The 16253-nt window shown below is 38.9% G+C and overlaps 1 protein-coding gene across 3 annotated transcripts in view; it reads left to right on the top strand.

Moving 5' to 3' along the window:
- The window catches only part of LOC121521774 (neurexin-3b), a 536400-nt gene that overhangs the window by 141302 nt on the left and 378845 nt on the right, over positions 1-16253 (top strand). For all 3 annotated transcript variants that reach the window (XR_005992887.1, XM_041805939.1, XM_041805938.1), the window contains one exon: positions 7691-8129. Coding sequence is in view for 2 of the 3 variants with exons in the window: in XM_041805939.1 (XP_041661873.1) it covers positions 7691-8129 (439 nt within the window). In the remaining variant the exon portion in view is untranslated. The remainder of the gene's footprint in view (positions 1-7690; positions 8130-16253) is intronic.

Below are 16253 nucleotides of genomic sequence, written 5' to 3'. Positions count from 1 at the left end.
TGGCTTGAGGCACACTTGAGATCATGTCAGACTCTCAAGGCAGACCATATTCATATCCATGAAAAATAGCCTCTTTAAAAATTGTGACAATATCTTAAGGTTTTGTGTAGTCGTAGTACATACAGTGCAGAAAAGTAAGGCATGAAGAACAACAAAGTCCACACCTTTAGTGTGAATAGAGAGTGAGCATGGCCTAGGGTATGATGATGATGATTCCTTAGTGCTCTTCATGCCTAAAACTTAACCTCATGACTGCAAAGCTGTTTGAATTCCCATGGCACACACCAGTGTGCCTCTGCAAATAATTTTGGAACCACTGCCTTAGATGGCACTTTAACTGAGAGATGTCTGATTGCATTGTCAGATCTGCACCGCTGGGTTAGTGTTCTATGATTATTTTACAATTTGCTTGTTTATGTGGCACATCACAGCATTTATGGCAGTGTGTTACTAATGCAATCACAAACTGTCAACAGAAAAAAGAAGGATAAGAAGACACGGAATTGCAAGACTGAGAACATTTGTTTTCAAGATGGGGAATGGTTGGCACGGGGAAATAATGATTACGAGATGACTTGCTAGATATGCCAAGTGTTTAAAGATGAGACACCGGAAATCTCAATAGCACCACTGCTATGCTGGGAAAAATCTATCAAAGTTTCTTTATTTGGCATTCAAAACAAGTCCTTTAAAGTCTTACATTTTATTTAAAAAGTCTACAGCGACCCTGGGAAGTGCATGTGAGAAAGTAGAGCTTTGTTCTGCAAGGCTTCATGAGCACCTTGTTAGTGTTTGTCGGCTTGTGTGTATCTTCATCGCACTTCAGTGGAATCACCCCGCTTCTTCATTAACACTGGGGCTAAATCATCAGCTGACAGCAGCTGTGGCCAGGGCCAAGAGGACATGAGCACTGATCTGAAGTAGATTAGGGAGGAGATTGTGTTTGTGTGCATGCAGACTCTGTGCTTCCACCCACCTGCCCTTCCCTCACCCTTACCAGGGCCAGATCAATACGGCATGGTGGAGCAGAGATGGAGGATCTTGACTTTATGGAGTCGTTACAGTCCCCGGTGTGTATGTGTTATGAATGGGCCCCATAAGGCAACTGATAGGCCGAAAGAAAGCGTAGCAAAGCAGAGCCATAACAAAAAAAGCAAAGATGAGGTTCAGATCGCCTCCGCTGCAGTCAGTTCCTCTTTTATAACATCATTTCGATTACGTTATTGATCGGCCTGCAGCAGAACAGACATAATCATAATCCCAAAACAGATCGTAGGCTGCCTGATTGAAGATTAGTTTGTCTCAGAATCACATCGGCGTGCCTGGGAGAGTTTGTAAAGACTTTTCCTTGTCAAGAAAACAAAGATGGAGAGTGAGGTTTTGTAGTGTCGACTTCGCCAAACTGTGCTTTTTTATAGAAGGAGAGCAGCCTGTTACAGCTTTGATGGAGACCTTGTGTCATCAGGGACTCACAGAGTTTAATGATTCTTTCCATGTCTTGAAATTTCTACTTTAAACATCTCAAACACATAGACATCTTGCCTTGAAACTTCAACAAGTCTGAGCAATTTAAATCTAAGAATTGCTCAGTGACCATCGCAGTGATGTTAAAAATATTCTCTGTTGCAAATGAGCAACATTAAAGGTCTTTTCATGTAAAATTCAGTTTGTTCTCCTGAGCAAAACTGGTCTGAGAACTTTCTGAAATAAGAAGACAAGGTATTAAGCTTCAGAGGAAAACGTGAAAACAGGGGCTTTTCAGAGATGTTAGTTATGATGGTTAAAATGAGAGGACTTTAAGCTACAGGGTAGCTGCTACATTTCTGTGAATATCATCTTCAAAATCAGCTCTACAAAAAATCTTGTGTGTGTCTATCATTATACAGAGAGTTCATTACATCTGATAGGCTGTTCAACTCCACATGATGCTGCTGCAGAATGTAATGCTGAAAAAGTCAGATTATTTCTACTTCACCATAAGTCTCATTAGAGTGTAGAAAATACTGAAACTTTCCAGAAACATTTGGATGTTTTATTATTCTATTATTTTAGTACATAATCATCACCCATAGAAATCTGAAAGCAACAACATTCTCCATTGCAGAGGGCGAGGGTTAATTAAGAGTTACATTATATCTTTTCTTTCACACATAAGCCCAACTTTTTTGAGCTAGAAGTGCTTATTTTGGTAGTTCAGCATTTTCACACAGTGATCCTTTTCCATTCTCAGATTAAGCGTTTCAGATTCTTCTTGCACAGCCATCAGGTGAATGGGCAGGTAACATGACTGCAAACAGCACTCAGCCGGAACACAAACTTTAAATATACCATCTAAGCATTACAGGGAACTGCCCATCAAAACAATCCAGACTAGGAAGCAGTTCATTCCCTCAGGCTATCACTTTGTAGCTGCCTAACAGTCACAGGGTTGATGACCACTCAGCAGTTACAGAGTTACTCTGATTACCACTCAACAGTCACAGAGTTACTCTGATGGCCACTCAACAGTTACAGTTACTCTGATGACCACTCAACAGTCACAGAGTTACTCTGATGACCACTCAACAGTCACAGAGTTACTCTGATGGCCACTCAACAGTTACAGAGTTACTCTGATGACCACTCAACAGTCACAGAGTTACTCTGATGGCCACTCAACAGTCACAGAGTTACTCTGATGACCACTCAACAGTCACAGAGTTACTCTGATGACCACTCAACAGTCACAGAGTTACTCTGATGACCACTCAACAGTTACAGTTACTCTGATGACCACTCAACAGTCACAGAGTTACTCTGATGGCCACTCAACAGTCACAGAGTTACTCTGATGACCACTCAGCAGTCACAGAGTTACTCTGATGGCCACTCAACAGTTATTGTTACTCTGATGACCACTCAACAGTCACAGAGTTACTCTGATGGCCACTCAACAGTCACAGAGTTACTCTGATGACCACTCAACAGTCACAGAGTTACTCTGATGGCCACTCAACAGTCACAGAGTTACTCTGATGACCACTCAGCAGTCACAGAGTTACTCTGATGGCCACTCAACAGTCACAGAGTTACTCTGATGACCACTCAGCAGTCACAGAGTTACTCTGATGGCCACTCAATAGTCACAGAGTTACTCTGATGACCACTCAACAGTCACAGAGTTACTCTGATGGCCACTCAACAGTTACAGTTACTCTGATGACCACTCAACAGTCACAGAGTTACTCTGATGGCCACTCAACAGGTACAGTTACTCTGATGGCAAATTTTGTATGAAGCTCACTTTGGTAAAATGCCTCACTTCATATGCATGTGTGCAATAATTTGTCTATTTGCTGTTCTTATTGATTATTAAATCTATCTACCGTACTCAAAGCTGGCAATAATCAAGCTATTCACTCAGATACTCTTAGTAGGCTCTCTGTGGTAAAATGCCTCACATCTATCATGTCTAGTCAGCATTCTTGCACCATTTGCAGATCTTGCACCCAAACTATCAATCCACACAGCTGTCAGAGCTTTCCCTCAGCACATCACTGGATATAAATATGAGAAGCTTAGCAGTTAGCCTGTCGTAAGAACAATGCTATAAAACTTTTAAATATAATATATCTGTTTAATATAAAATTGAAATAAAGTGGAATGTAGGCGGTTTACTCATGTATTACTGCTTAACTGAAGTGACGAGTAGCCCAATTAAGCACGATATAAATCTGCAAAGAGGAATGATTGCTGACGGGGCTAGCTGCTAACTTTAGTCACAGTCTGTACAGCATATCAGGCTCACATCATACTCACTGGCACAACGGCCCTGTGATAAATTTAACTGTTTTCTCAGCAAGGCTGATCCGTACAGATGCTAAAGAAGAAAATTAGGTCAATTTGTATTAGCTGGCAACAAAAAAACCTAGTAAGAAGTGTACAGAAACTAAGGTGGTTGGCACTGCCCGTATAAAAAACCACAACCCTCACTGTTCTAGCAAATGATCAGTCTTACATTGGTATAGAGTTCAGGATTTCTACATCTCCAAAGTTACTTTTTTCAGACTCTTGGCAAGTTTTCCTGTTGTCAGTCCCTATCAACTTTTTTCTTTGTGGGGCAGGAGACTGTTCAAAGGCTGTTAAATCACATTAGTTAACACTACAACTCCCCTTGGTAAAATAAGCTTATGATCTAAGCTATGAGTTCATAATAACCAAAATAATCTGTCAGTCAATACAAGAGGAGGTAAGTGTTTTTATAACATGTATCTCAGCAACAAGGAAATTCAAAGTGCCACAAACATGACATCAAAAGCCTCATCACCTAAGGCTAACATAATACATTTAAAGAGGGCATGGATAAAATTATTCACCATTAAAAGCCAAAAGATGATGAAATACAAACAGTTTGGACAAAAATTAAAAATGATAAGACAGCCATAAAATGGAATAGTTAAGTATAAAATAATAAAAAGTTAGTAAAATTCTTATATCAAAGTCAGCTTTTAAAGGAGAATTGTCAGCTGTGATTGAAATAACTAAGCGTTTATGGATTTGGATAGTCTGAAATCTTCTTTTAGATATATGCATAAAAAATAAACATCATCTCTCAGTGTTTGGTTCTGGCTCTGGAAACTAAAAGCAAACATGGATATAAGGATAGTCAGGAAAAATCAGAAAATCTTTGTCTCAGAGTCAAAGCACAGCAACCTAAGTAGTTTGGAGGGAATGCCTGGAAATCACATAAAACATATTTAAATAAAATCCATAAATTAGGATGCAGAGTCACATTTTCACACAGAAAATACCTAGCTCAGTTTTTCTGTTTGTTTATTAACTTAGTTTTTGCAGCAACTATTCTTCCTGGGGTCTATTCAGTTCCCATATGAAATCCAAAACATATTGTTGCCTGCCCTGCTTTGTGCACTGTTCCCTCTTCTGCTGGATATGGTAGCTTTTCTCTTTAACACCTTTTTCAGGAACTTTTCAACACTCTTATCAAGGCCAAAAATTTGTTTGTGTAAAATTTTGATTTGTGACTACCTTCGACTTTAGTCTCCAAAGAGCTCAGCAGTGACCGTCCACTGTAAATCACAACTTTGAAATTCAGTAACGGCTGATAACCGAAATTCACAGGTGACAGTGAGCCCCACCAGACAGAGATGTTGCTGTAAGTCTCTAGGATTATGGGTAGCAAAATAACCCTTTTGAAAACAAAAGGTTGATGGAATACAAAATGAAGCCTGGCATTAGTTCACAGTAGTCTTACGGCCAGCTGTGATCAGCTGATGGCCAGCTAATCTCAATTACCGCCTCCCATCTCCCACAGCCAATCATAGCTCTTTCTCTCAACACAGCCGTATATTTAAATGCTTGCATTAATGCTGATGCACCACACTGCTGCTGCTGGCAAAGCTTAACCTCCTCCACCCCAGCCTCTTCCTTTATAGCAAAAAGCTTGTTGCATCCTCATATTCAGATCTATACTACTATGGATTAATTGCTTTTGAAGTCATTTTAATGTATTCAATATGGTTTCTAAGGTTTCTAGGTTTCTAACTATGCGCCCCCTGGAAAGTCAAAGCATGCTGCTTGAAAACCCAGGGAGCATCTTTTGAGCAGAGCCTTCTCCACCAATTAAAACTGTACATCCATTTTGAAATAAAATGGTTAAATGTCTGATGAGAGTGTTCCTGACTGAACCTGTGTCTTCTACAAGAGCATCTTTCTCTCACAGCAGCGTGGTACAGTGTAGATTGCCAATGAATTAAATGAAAAAAACATCATACAGTAAGAAAGTGCGACAATGGAGGAGATCCAGCATTTTGTTTTTTTTCTTCTTTGGACGTGGCTGTTCATCACAGAAGAAGGCAAGTGGGCAGAGATGAGTCTTTGGACTAATTAATGAAGGGTGTCTGTTGTGTAGCTTCACCCTTTCTGGAGAGATATGCTTTGTACCGGACAGAACAGTTCCAAAAAAGTGGGTCAATATACGTAAGTGGGGTTAGGGGTAGTGGTAAGGGTTAGGCCATACCACTCTGTGGAAACCCACCATAAACCCTTTTTAGAAATTCCAGGGTGAATGCATCCCAGCAGAATCCCTGAGTTAACTTATTTTAGAACTGTGTTTGTTTCAGTTTTTAAGAATTTTTAAGACACATTTACTGTTTGGTGCTTTTCGGCCTGTTCAACATAAAGCTTACCCTTGTTAGCTCTACACTCTTGTGGTCTTTCCAAGAATCCACTTCAGAAGTAACTAGTTTCCAATTTCTGATAAATGGTGCATCTTTTCTTCCTCATACTTTGTCAGACATCAGTGCTCTGATTATTATCAGGCCCTTTGATTCCCATGTCAAACCAATGGTAAATAAGTTGTATTTCTGTCTATACAACAAAAATGAACCTATTCGTAAGAAAGCTATCAGTTTTACAAATATGCAGTTGTAACTACAAGCTATGTCCACTCAATTCTCAATATAGTTTGTGTTTATAGGAGACATTTGAAATGCTGTGTTCAAAAGACTGAACCTCATTACCTTCTTGTGGTGTTTTACTGCAGAGTAAGTGTTTGACAAAGTGTGTGGTAAGTATTTTCTTGTGTGTCATGTTGAGGAGATTTAGTGGAGCCATTAACCGCATTGACAGCTACATCACTGCGTTTGTACTGTACACACAATCACGCACACGCACAGGCATATTTTCAAAGCTGGTGGCCTCACAGCTTTTAATCTAGGAGATCTCGCCCTCCTTCTCTCCATTTGCCTCCTGACATATTTTTCTTTTTCATGTCGTTTCCTTCTCCCTCCACCACCCTTATTCCCACCAGCCCGTCTTTCTCTCCCCATGGTGTTCCTCTCCCGTCAGAGCTCGGGTCACCTGTGTTGATTTACTGTCAAATCTTCCAGGATTATCGGTAATCCCACAGCAGTAAAATCTGTTTGCTGACAGCTGTGCTCCCTCTAACAGTGTTGCTGTTTCCTACACACTGCCCTATATACCAGAGAAAGCCTTCCTCCATCTCAAGAAAGTAAAAAAACAAAAACGTTAATTTTCTGCCTCGATGGATTCCAATTGACAATATTCTGCTCTCTTTTTATGTGCGATTTTGTTGTGTTTGACTGTAATATCTGTCTGCTTTCTTCTTCTGTGGATTAGATGGTTGAGGCATATTATTGTGGGTAAACTGGTATAATATTGAGTATTTTCTCACACTATCACACATGCTCCCGTGGGGTTTCACGGTGTGTTTTTCAAGACCGCTCCTCCTGAACATTACAGGGAATCACTCACTAATAATTTAGCCATCGCTTCTCACGCTTCAATCCGTTGGCAGGTGTTCAATCAAAACCAAAATGCGGTCATGGATTTGTGTACAATCTCCTTTTCATCTGGGATAAATTGAAGTTGAAATGGAAAATAACTGAGAAACAAATTGGGCCCCACACTCCTCAGAAGATATTAGTTTTATCGATCCAGCTGTCCTTGAATCTTTAATATGTTAGATTACTTGACTATGATGCTCTGGTAAAATAGTTTGATATGAAGTGGGATTCATTCTCATGGAAATGCATATTTTTGTACCATTCTGCTCCACAATTAATCCCGTGAAGAAGTGGAAAAACAACAAAATGAGCTAGAATTCCTCTGAGGATATGACTACTATCACAAAGGTTTGATATGTACTGAGATTTTTTTTACCTCTTTTCAGGTGGTGTATAAAAACAATGATATCCGTCTGGAGCTCTCCCGCCTCGCCCGCATCGTAGACCCCAAGATGAAGCTCCAGGGCGATGTGGTCTTCAAGTGTGAAAACGTGCCCACTCTAGACCCCATCAACTTCGAGACCCCTGAGTCTTTCCTGGCTCTGCCGAAGTGGAACACAAAACGAGTCGGCTCCATCTCCTTTGACTTCCGTACCTCTGAACCAAACGGCTTGATACTCTTCACCCAAGGCAAACCCCAGGACCGGCGGGACGCCAAGGGCCAGAAGAACAACAAAGTGGACTTCTTTGCCGTGGAGCTGCTGGATGGAGGGCTGTTCCTGCTACTGGATATGGGCTCTGGTACTATCAAGGTCAAAGCTACACAAGCGAAGGTCAACGATGGCGCCTGGCACCACGTGGACATCCAAAGAGACGGCCGTTCAGGTAAGAATGAAAGAAAGTAATACTAATAAAGACTTCTTTTAAGGTTGCTTTCACTGCTCGTAAAGCTGTAAAGATAACTGCAATCAGCTCAGTGTTTTGGGAGAACTCTGGGGTCTCCTCCTGTCACAGTTTTTCATTCCCAATTCTCTTTCACACAAAAGCACAAACACATAATCAAGAAGGGCTTCAATCAGGACGCAGAGCTCCTGGCTCAATTAAAATTATGTTGCCTGAGGCAATGCAGAGTATGAATTTATGGGCAGAGCTGACGAGGCAAATAAAAAACTACTGCAGAAGGTAATCAAACCAAGAGAAAGAAAGGTAAGCTCAAGTACAATACATCATAAAATACTGAGAGGTGAATGATGGCTATTTTCTGCTATATTGCCATCCCAAACTTGACACAATATAAAACCTAGAATACAAGTGGCCTCAGTTTATAAAATGCAGTCATTGTTTTGGAGTCTCCCAAACAGAAGGGGACTTTATCACTTTTTTTGTTTTGTCCAGGTTTTTTTTTGCAGCTGTGACACTCTTTTAGTACCATCTGTTTCCTTCATATGAAGTTTGCACTTCTGCTAGCTGGTTGAGCTCTTCACTCACAGTTGTCACTTGCCCTGCTTCTCTTGTCACTTGTCTTTAAATTGGAAGCCTTTTCGATTGAACCAGTGCTCCACTAGTATTACTTACTTGACAATATACTCTCTTTTCCCTGAAATGCAGGATTATTAACTTACAAGTTAGAAAAGCAGTTAAAAAGCAGCACCAATCCCCAGCCAACCTAGTCTATGTCTTTATGTATCCCAGCACGTCTTGAGCATTGAGCCAACACTTGCAATACACATGAATTGGGTGAATTTTCAATTGCATTGCATTAGCCACATGCAATTAAGGTAATGACTCAACATTTTAAACTGGTATATTGGCCGTGCTGGTATATAGGGCGTAGCCAACAACTTAGATGAAAAACAAAGATATTAAAAGAATATCTTATACACAAGATTTGACAGTAATATGATGCTAAACATGAACTGTTGGTTGGTTTAGAGCAGACAGTGTGGGGCAACTTCCTGAGGCTCTGCACATATGTGGAGGTTAGCAAAAACATGGTCGATTGCAAATTGAAGGAATGATTACCATATCTTTTTGTAACCTTAATACTTACCAATCATGTTAAAGCAAAGATAAAGGTTTTACTTTGTGTTGCTTCAGTAAAGTCTAGCTTATTCTAAAGCCAAACATAACTTTATAAAATGCTGTAACCCTTTTTGGACTCAGTTATCCAAGCAATTTGGCCAGCAATGTCAGATGGTGACAAACCAAGCCAAGGCCTACACAAAAGTTGTGATTACCCTAAACAAAAGAGGGAATTGGTAGGAACTTTTTGCTCCAGTCATAAGTTGTCAGATCTAAAAGCTGATCAGAGTCAAGCTGAGGAGCTCAGTGTTAGCCTAACACTACTGATCCAACATACATGTATGCAACGATAATGTCAGATCACAGTGAGGAGGCCCATTACATGGGCTTTTCAATGAGGCAAGGCGTTTGTGTTAGTGGTTCTTAACGGGTGTAAAAGTGTGACCTGTAGTGTAAAATGTCAGTTGAGTATTCAGATGATTAGAAAAAGCACTAAACAAGCTCAGGCCCAAAGTTTGGGCTGCCGGAAGGGTTCAACGTTGGTTACGTAAAAACAGTTAAGAAAAAAGGTGAAAATGGAAAATAATAACTATTGAAATATTTTGCAAGAGTAAAACTGTATTTGGATGTTATTAATCATTTCATATTAATATCTTTGTGCACTATTTACAGTATATGCCGATCTTTCAATTTATAAAGACCACTATGAATAGCAATAATGTATTGGAAAGGGTGATGAAAAGTAGGAATAGAAACACTCATTTCCTTTCTAGGACCAGACATCAACTCGTTCAACAACTCATTTAGTTCCCAGAATGTTTACCCGCTTGTGGATCTTCCTTCTCATTAATAGAACCTTTGCTTTTAGCGAGCTAGTCTCTACTTGAACACACAGCTGTCAGAGCATTAACACCAACGCTGCTAACAGGTGTTACTATAGAAAGGGTAATTGTGTTAATTTGTGGCCTTCAGCTGCTCATCTATGATGCTGTAGTTACAACAGATGTTGAAAACACAAAGAGCACTCACAAATGATATTTTGTCAATTTAGTCATTATAATATCTCAAGGAGATCGTCAGATATGTCCTCAGTGAAAAGTAAACACATTTACAGAGAACGCCAATTAACATCTGCTAACGTGGTTGCAAGTTTGACTGTAACACTAGCAAAGCTTTGAAGCCCCTTTTGTTCGTGCGTTTAGTGTTCTGTATTTTTGTGAGAAAAGCAGGCTGTGATATAAAGACCAATCTGTGGTTGGTGTGTGCTGTGGCCCGCTCTAAATGATTGCAGTGTGAACACAAAACAACCTAAGGGGAAAATGCAGCAGTGTATCATTTTATCATCTGGATTAGAGCAAAGCAAACAATTTATGAAAGCACCCTTTAAGTCCATAATGATAACAGTATGGCTGTTACAGTCAACTGTTAATTACTTATAATTAAGCCTGTAAAACTGTATTTGCATGCACTAACTTCCTGTATTTGTTTCATGTTTCTATATATATCACCAAAAGAGCAAAATAGCAGCCCTAATCTATTGTTGGAGTCAGGCCATCCAACAGAATTGGCTCGACCTCTGAATAACCCAGTGAATGGGCCCTCCCCAGTTATGATTTATTCATGATATTAATGCATGTATGTTGAATCAGTAGCATTGGCGCTAACGTCTTGGCTAACAGTAATTTCTTTTTAGAACTGAAAAGTATGTCAAGCTGTGATTGAGTTCTTATGTTTAACTAACTAATTCATGCCACCATAGACCCCCTTTAATCACTGATACTGCCCATTTTTGCCACTTTGAACCCATTTTTGGGACTTTTAAACTGCATTTAACCATTATTTTCCACCCACGTTTGCCCTTTTTGTATTTCTTAGCCCATTTTTGACAGTCATCACATTTTTGTCTCTTTTAACCCATTTTGCCACCTTCTCCTATTTATGCCACTTTTAACCTATTTTGGCACTATTTAACCACTTGTCACATTTTTTTTTCCACTTATGTTTACTTTCTTTGCATCTTTTAGCCCATTTTGTCTTTTTTATCCAATTTTTGCACCTTTTTGGCATTTTTACCCTTTTTTGCCACTTTGTTCCTGTTTTTACCCATTCTTTTTCTCAATTTTTGGCACTTTTTAACCGTTTTTCACCTTTTCCCACCCATGTTTGCCCTTTTTGCTTTCTAAGCACATTTTTACCGCTGTTATTCCGTGTCTCATTTACACATTTTTGCCACTTTTACCTTCTCTTCACCTTTTTCCCCACTCTATTATTTACTCACTCACCAAGTTTTGCAGCTTTCTCACTTTTTGTCCCATTTGTCATATTTTGTGACTTTTTAACTGCTGTTCACCCTTTCTTACCCCACCCATTTTTGCCCCCTCTTGCCTATTTGTGCCCATTTTATTCCTCTTTTCACAAAGCATAACTTAATCAGCATAAATTGATTTTCCCTTAGAGTTATTCTAGCTCCTCCTACTTTATCATCTTGCATCCCAATGTCTACACATCATGGCTTAGCTCTGAATCTGACAATACCTTCCAAATTGTTTTGTTCAATGCAATGTTCCACATTGTTAACATTCTGAAAAGAAGGTAATTCTGTTTAATGAAAATGTTCTTTTAGTTTGAAAAAGCTCTACTTGTTGTTTTGATTAGAGCAGTTATTATTCAGGTAATTAACTTTATGATGGATTGTGATTTCCCTGACCTTGGGGACCCTTGACCATGAGCTCCCAATTTGGCTTGCCCCAGAAAGCTTCCCATTTATCCTCCCTGGTTGGCCTTGGTTGTAGTCAATAGAAAAATCCAACACTATCTTAGCTCTGTAATATTCACTGTTGTACTGAGGCGGCTGTGAGGTTCAAAGATGTAACCATATTAGTGCTGATTTTCCTGCATCACAACCCGGGTGTGATGTAAACTTCCTCTTTATATTAATTTCAGTGATGATTTATTGCCGGTATAAAGCCACACTTCTCTAGAGATCTATCTCTATCTCTACAGATAGCTCGAGTCCATTTCCCCTCTGCTTCCTTCCATCTGCTTGCCTCTGACCTGAAAACATGGCCGAGTACACAGAAGTATTAGAAGAAGATTATATTAGAGGAAAGGGTTAGAAACTTGTGTTGCCTTGAGCTCATAACCAACGCAATCTCTGAATTAGGTAGGATCCTCCGGAGGACTCGGCTGTGTTGGTTGCCGCTACAGCCCGTGTTATATATCAGGTTAGAGCAGCCAATTTAGCCGTGTGTCAGGGTGCCCTGCTTTGATTAATCACCAGCACAGCCCCTGGTACGATAGCTGAGGAGAAAGTAGGGTTTTCACAGGGAAAAAGAGGAATGAGACAGATATATGGATACCAGACTGAAGGATGGTTAACACCATGCATAATCACACTTGTGGCTTGAGTGAAATGCTAATAAGAGTTGCGAGTGAATTAAATTCCTCATTCTCAAAGAACTCCAGCCAGATTCTCGCTGTCAGACTTCAAGGTGAAATTGTGGGAACTCGTACTACGCCTTTTTGTGCCAAGAGAGATCTTTTCATCTCTCTGCTGTGACGACTTGATCTCATTCAGGAATGATACGGAGCTTTGAAATAGACGTGACGTTGTACAAATAGAGAAGAATTGCAAGTTAAAGCATGGGATGAACTATTTGTATTTGAAGACTAAATCTGCTTTTCATTGGCAGCATTAAATAGTGATGCATCTTGTGTAATACTACACATTTTATTTTAGCTTTTGTTATCTTATATTTTATTTCTCAAGCAGCGTCTGAAACTACAGGTACTAACTGGCCTGAAGACGTCTTAAATTGCTATTAATATGTTCTGGTTTTAACCTTTTTTCTTCATTTTGGCTCTAAATTGAAGGGAATAATGATGAGTAAAATTGGTAAAAAACAGTCAGACTCATTCATTGACTCCTCTTTAGATGAGACTTTGACCAAATTTTTCTTATTTGTGATTTTAACTATTTAGAAAACTAAGAACACTACAGAGCATTCCTCTACACGTTTGTGTGCTGACATGATGGATTAAAATGATTCATTTTGCAGTTTAATGCTGAAATATGCTCGGATAAGAAAGACACAATAACTGCACTCCCTTTTTTTTTTTTTTTAATTCTTATTCTTATTATTTTATTTAGCTCTTTAACAGTTTAAAATGGTTTGCACAAAAACACGACTTGAATATGGCCAACCTTTATAATAATCTCCTGAGACCTGAGCTTTTGTTTGGAATGCATTCGGAGTTTCTACCACTTATTAGGGATTAGTTGAACCTGCTAAGTTTAAAAGCTCACCCTCGTCATTGAACAGGAATAGGTTTTTACTAAAATTATGTCTTCAAACTTTCCTTTCCAAAATCCTCTCAAATTCCCCCAGAATTTAAATAAATTACCTTCAATTTCAGTGAAAATTCCCATAAAAGGACCCCAGAAGTTCATTTATATTTCCCCAGATGTTTCGTTGAAACTTTATTATATATAAATATAGTATAAGTATAAACATTCCAACAAAAAATCCATGTAAATTCCTGGAAAATGTAAAGCAAATTACCCCAAAAAATTCCTCCCAGACTTTTGAGTACATTCCCTAAAAGCATGGCTGCCCATAAAGAGGGATAAAGGGGAGAGATTTCTGGGGCCAAGCCAAAGTGGGGCCCCATGGAGGTCATGGTCCATTGTAAAGTTAAACAGTGATAAGCATATTTTATTTTTAACCTGAATAGTAACTCTTATTTAAACAATAAATATTAATTTTATTTATTTGTGGTGCAGCACAAGTATAATTTTTTTAAATGCACACCCCTTTTCTGAAAACAGAATTACATTTTTATTTGTACAGTTAACAATGTTGATGAGCACACTGAACTGAACCATTTGGAAAGTAATGTTATACTTCAAAACTAGCCCAAGATATGCACAAATGTCAGGATGCCAAGAAATAAACAAAAAGAACATCATTAGACAGCATTAATGTGAAATAATTACATAGTTGTGAAAAGAGGCAAAGGAAAAAAAAAAGGTAAAAAGTGGCCAAACGGGTGCAAAAATAAGTGTCAATATCAATGTCAAAAAGAAGTGGCTAAAATGGGCGTAAAGTGTCAAAACAGAGGAAGAATGTGCATAAATGGGTGTAGAGTGGCAAAAGAGTTCAGAAACAGCAAAATAGCTTAATAGTGAAGCACAATGGGGTTAGGAAAATACCAAAATGTATCATAATGGCAAAAATTGCACAAAATGATGAAGGTGGATCCATTCCATCCAAGAAAGGCTGATGCTAGTATTATATATATCCCAGTGCAAAAAAAAAAAAAAAAAAAAAAAAGTAAATGATCATCTAGGAGTCATATGTGTATGTGCATCCAAAGATTGAAAGTCCAGCCTCTCAGAGTCTCTTGCATTGCAATCTGGATCAAGATTTTTAAATCTGTTAGTGACAGGAGGGACAGTGCTTCTTGTGATGCCTTAACAGATGGAAATAAATATTGAAATTATTAAATCGAATGTTCTTTCCACCCCTAATGCTTTTTTTAACAGTGTAAACAACTAAAGACATCCTGATACACAGCTCCATTGGCCAGCACAGCACTCATTAGTGACTAAATAAACAGAAGTCTCTCCCTCTTTCCCCCACAGTGAGGGCTGGCCAGCATAGATGGGCTGTTTTACAAGCCAGATTATATAAAGGATTTGTAATTCAATTTGTTGATATCCTAATTTTGTACACAGTTAAACATTCCTTCTGGTGTAGATTTAAAATTCTAACAGTCTTTCCCATCTTTGCTGAGAAATAGTTCTATTTGAAAATAATTAAAGTCTGCCTTGTATTTACTCCTGTCCCAAAGAAAGGCAGGGTTACTTAACTGAGTGAAGTAAACAAAATCCAGGGAAATTAATCCACTATTTCATAATACACTTCCCTCCAAAAGTATTGGAACAGTGAGGCCAAAACCTTTGTTCTTGCTGTAGACTGACAACATTTGGGTTTGATTTGGGTTTTGCCTGTGAAGACTTTATACGTAGCGGTGTGAGCAACATGAAAACCAGTGAGCTTGCTATGGGTGAAAAACAAGCAATTGTAAAGCTAAGAGAAGATGGAAAATCAATCAGAGCCATTGACCACTGGCCAAAACCAGTGAAACCATCTGGAATATCCTGAAGAAGAAAGAACTCACTGGTGCACTAATGAACATACAGCAAAATAATGACCCATAACAACAAAGGAGTTCATCAGGGGCTAGACGTGGAAGGGCCAAGTCAATACTTTTGCATACCTAAAGATTTTGTGTTCTGCTACAAATAATGCTATCACCTAAGTTGTGTATTAGAACCGGATGTAAATACCTGGAAAAAAAAATTGAAATGTTGATCTCTTGTCTCTTTTGATGGCAATCTTAAATGTTTTCAGTCTAAACAAAGGGATAGGCCTCAGTGTTCCAATACTTTTGGAGGGAAGGGCATATCTTATCTATTTTTGGCTGTTATTTGAATTTCCCAATTATCTGTTCATTTTCTATCCATTATTTTCAGTATATTTCACATTTAATTTAAAAATTTCATCTCTGCAAACACCTAAATAAATACACTGATCTATTAATATAGAAAATAATGTTGAAAAAATGTAAAAAAAAAAAGAAATCTTCTTTGAAAAGACCACTATGGGGCTTTTCTGCTGCACACAGAGACCCTCTTCCAGTGGAGTAGTTATTTTGTTGCTTGAAAGCCAGTTTTTCCCCTGACTGATTTTTCCTCCTGCCCCTCTTTTCTGTAATTTTGTGACTCTGAAAGAGTTCCCCTGGAGAGCCTTACAATTTTGGTGATCAGTGCAATTTGGGCTGCCAAACGTGGCTTTACACTCCACCCACTCCAGCCAAATCTCAGCACAGACATGGGCCCCCTGTGCTATTTTCATCTCCCTTTTTACAACCTTGCTTGTGTTCAGCAGCACCTGCAATTTGTTAGAAAGACTGCTTGAAAAT

The sequence above is a fragment of the Cheilinus undulatus genome, linkage group 14 (assembly GCF_018320785.1).
Source record: "Cheilinus undulatus linkage group 14, ASM1832078v1, whole genome shotgun sequence".
Lineage (NCBI taxonomy): Eukaryota > Metazoa > Chordata > Actinopteri > Labriformes > Labridae > Cheilinus > Cheilinus undulatus.
Note: the sequence above shows the minus strand (reverse complement) of the source record. Positions and strands in the feature narration are given on the sequence as shown.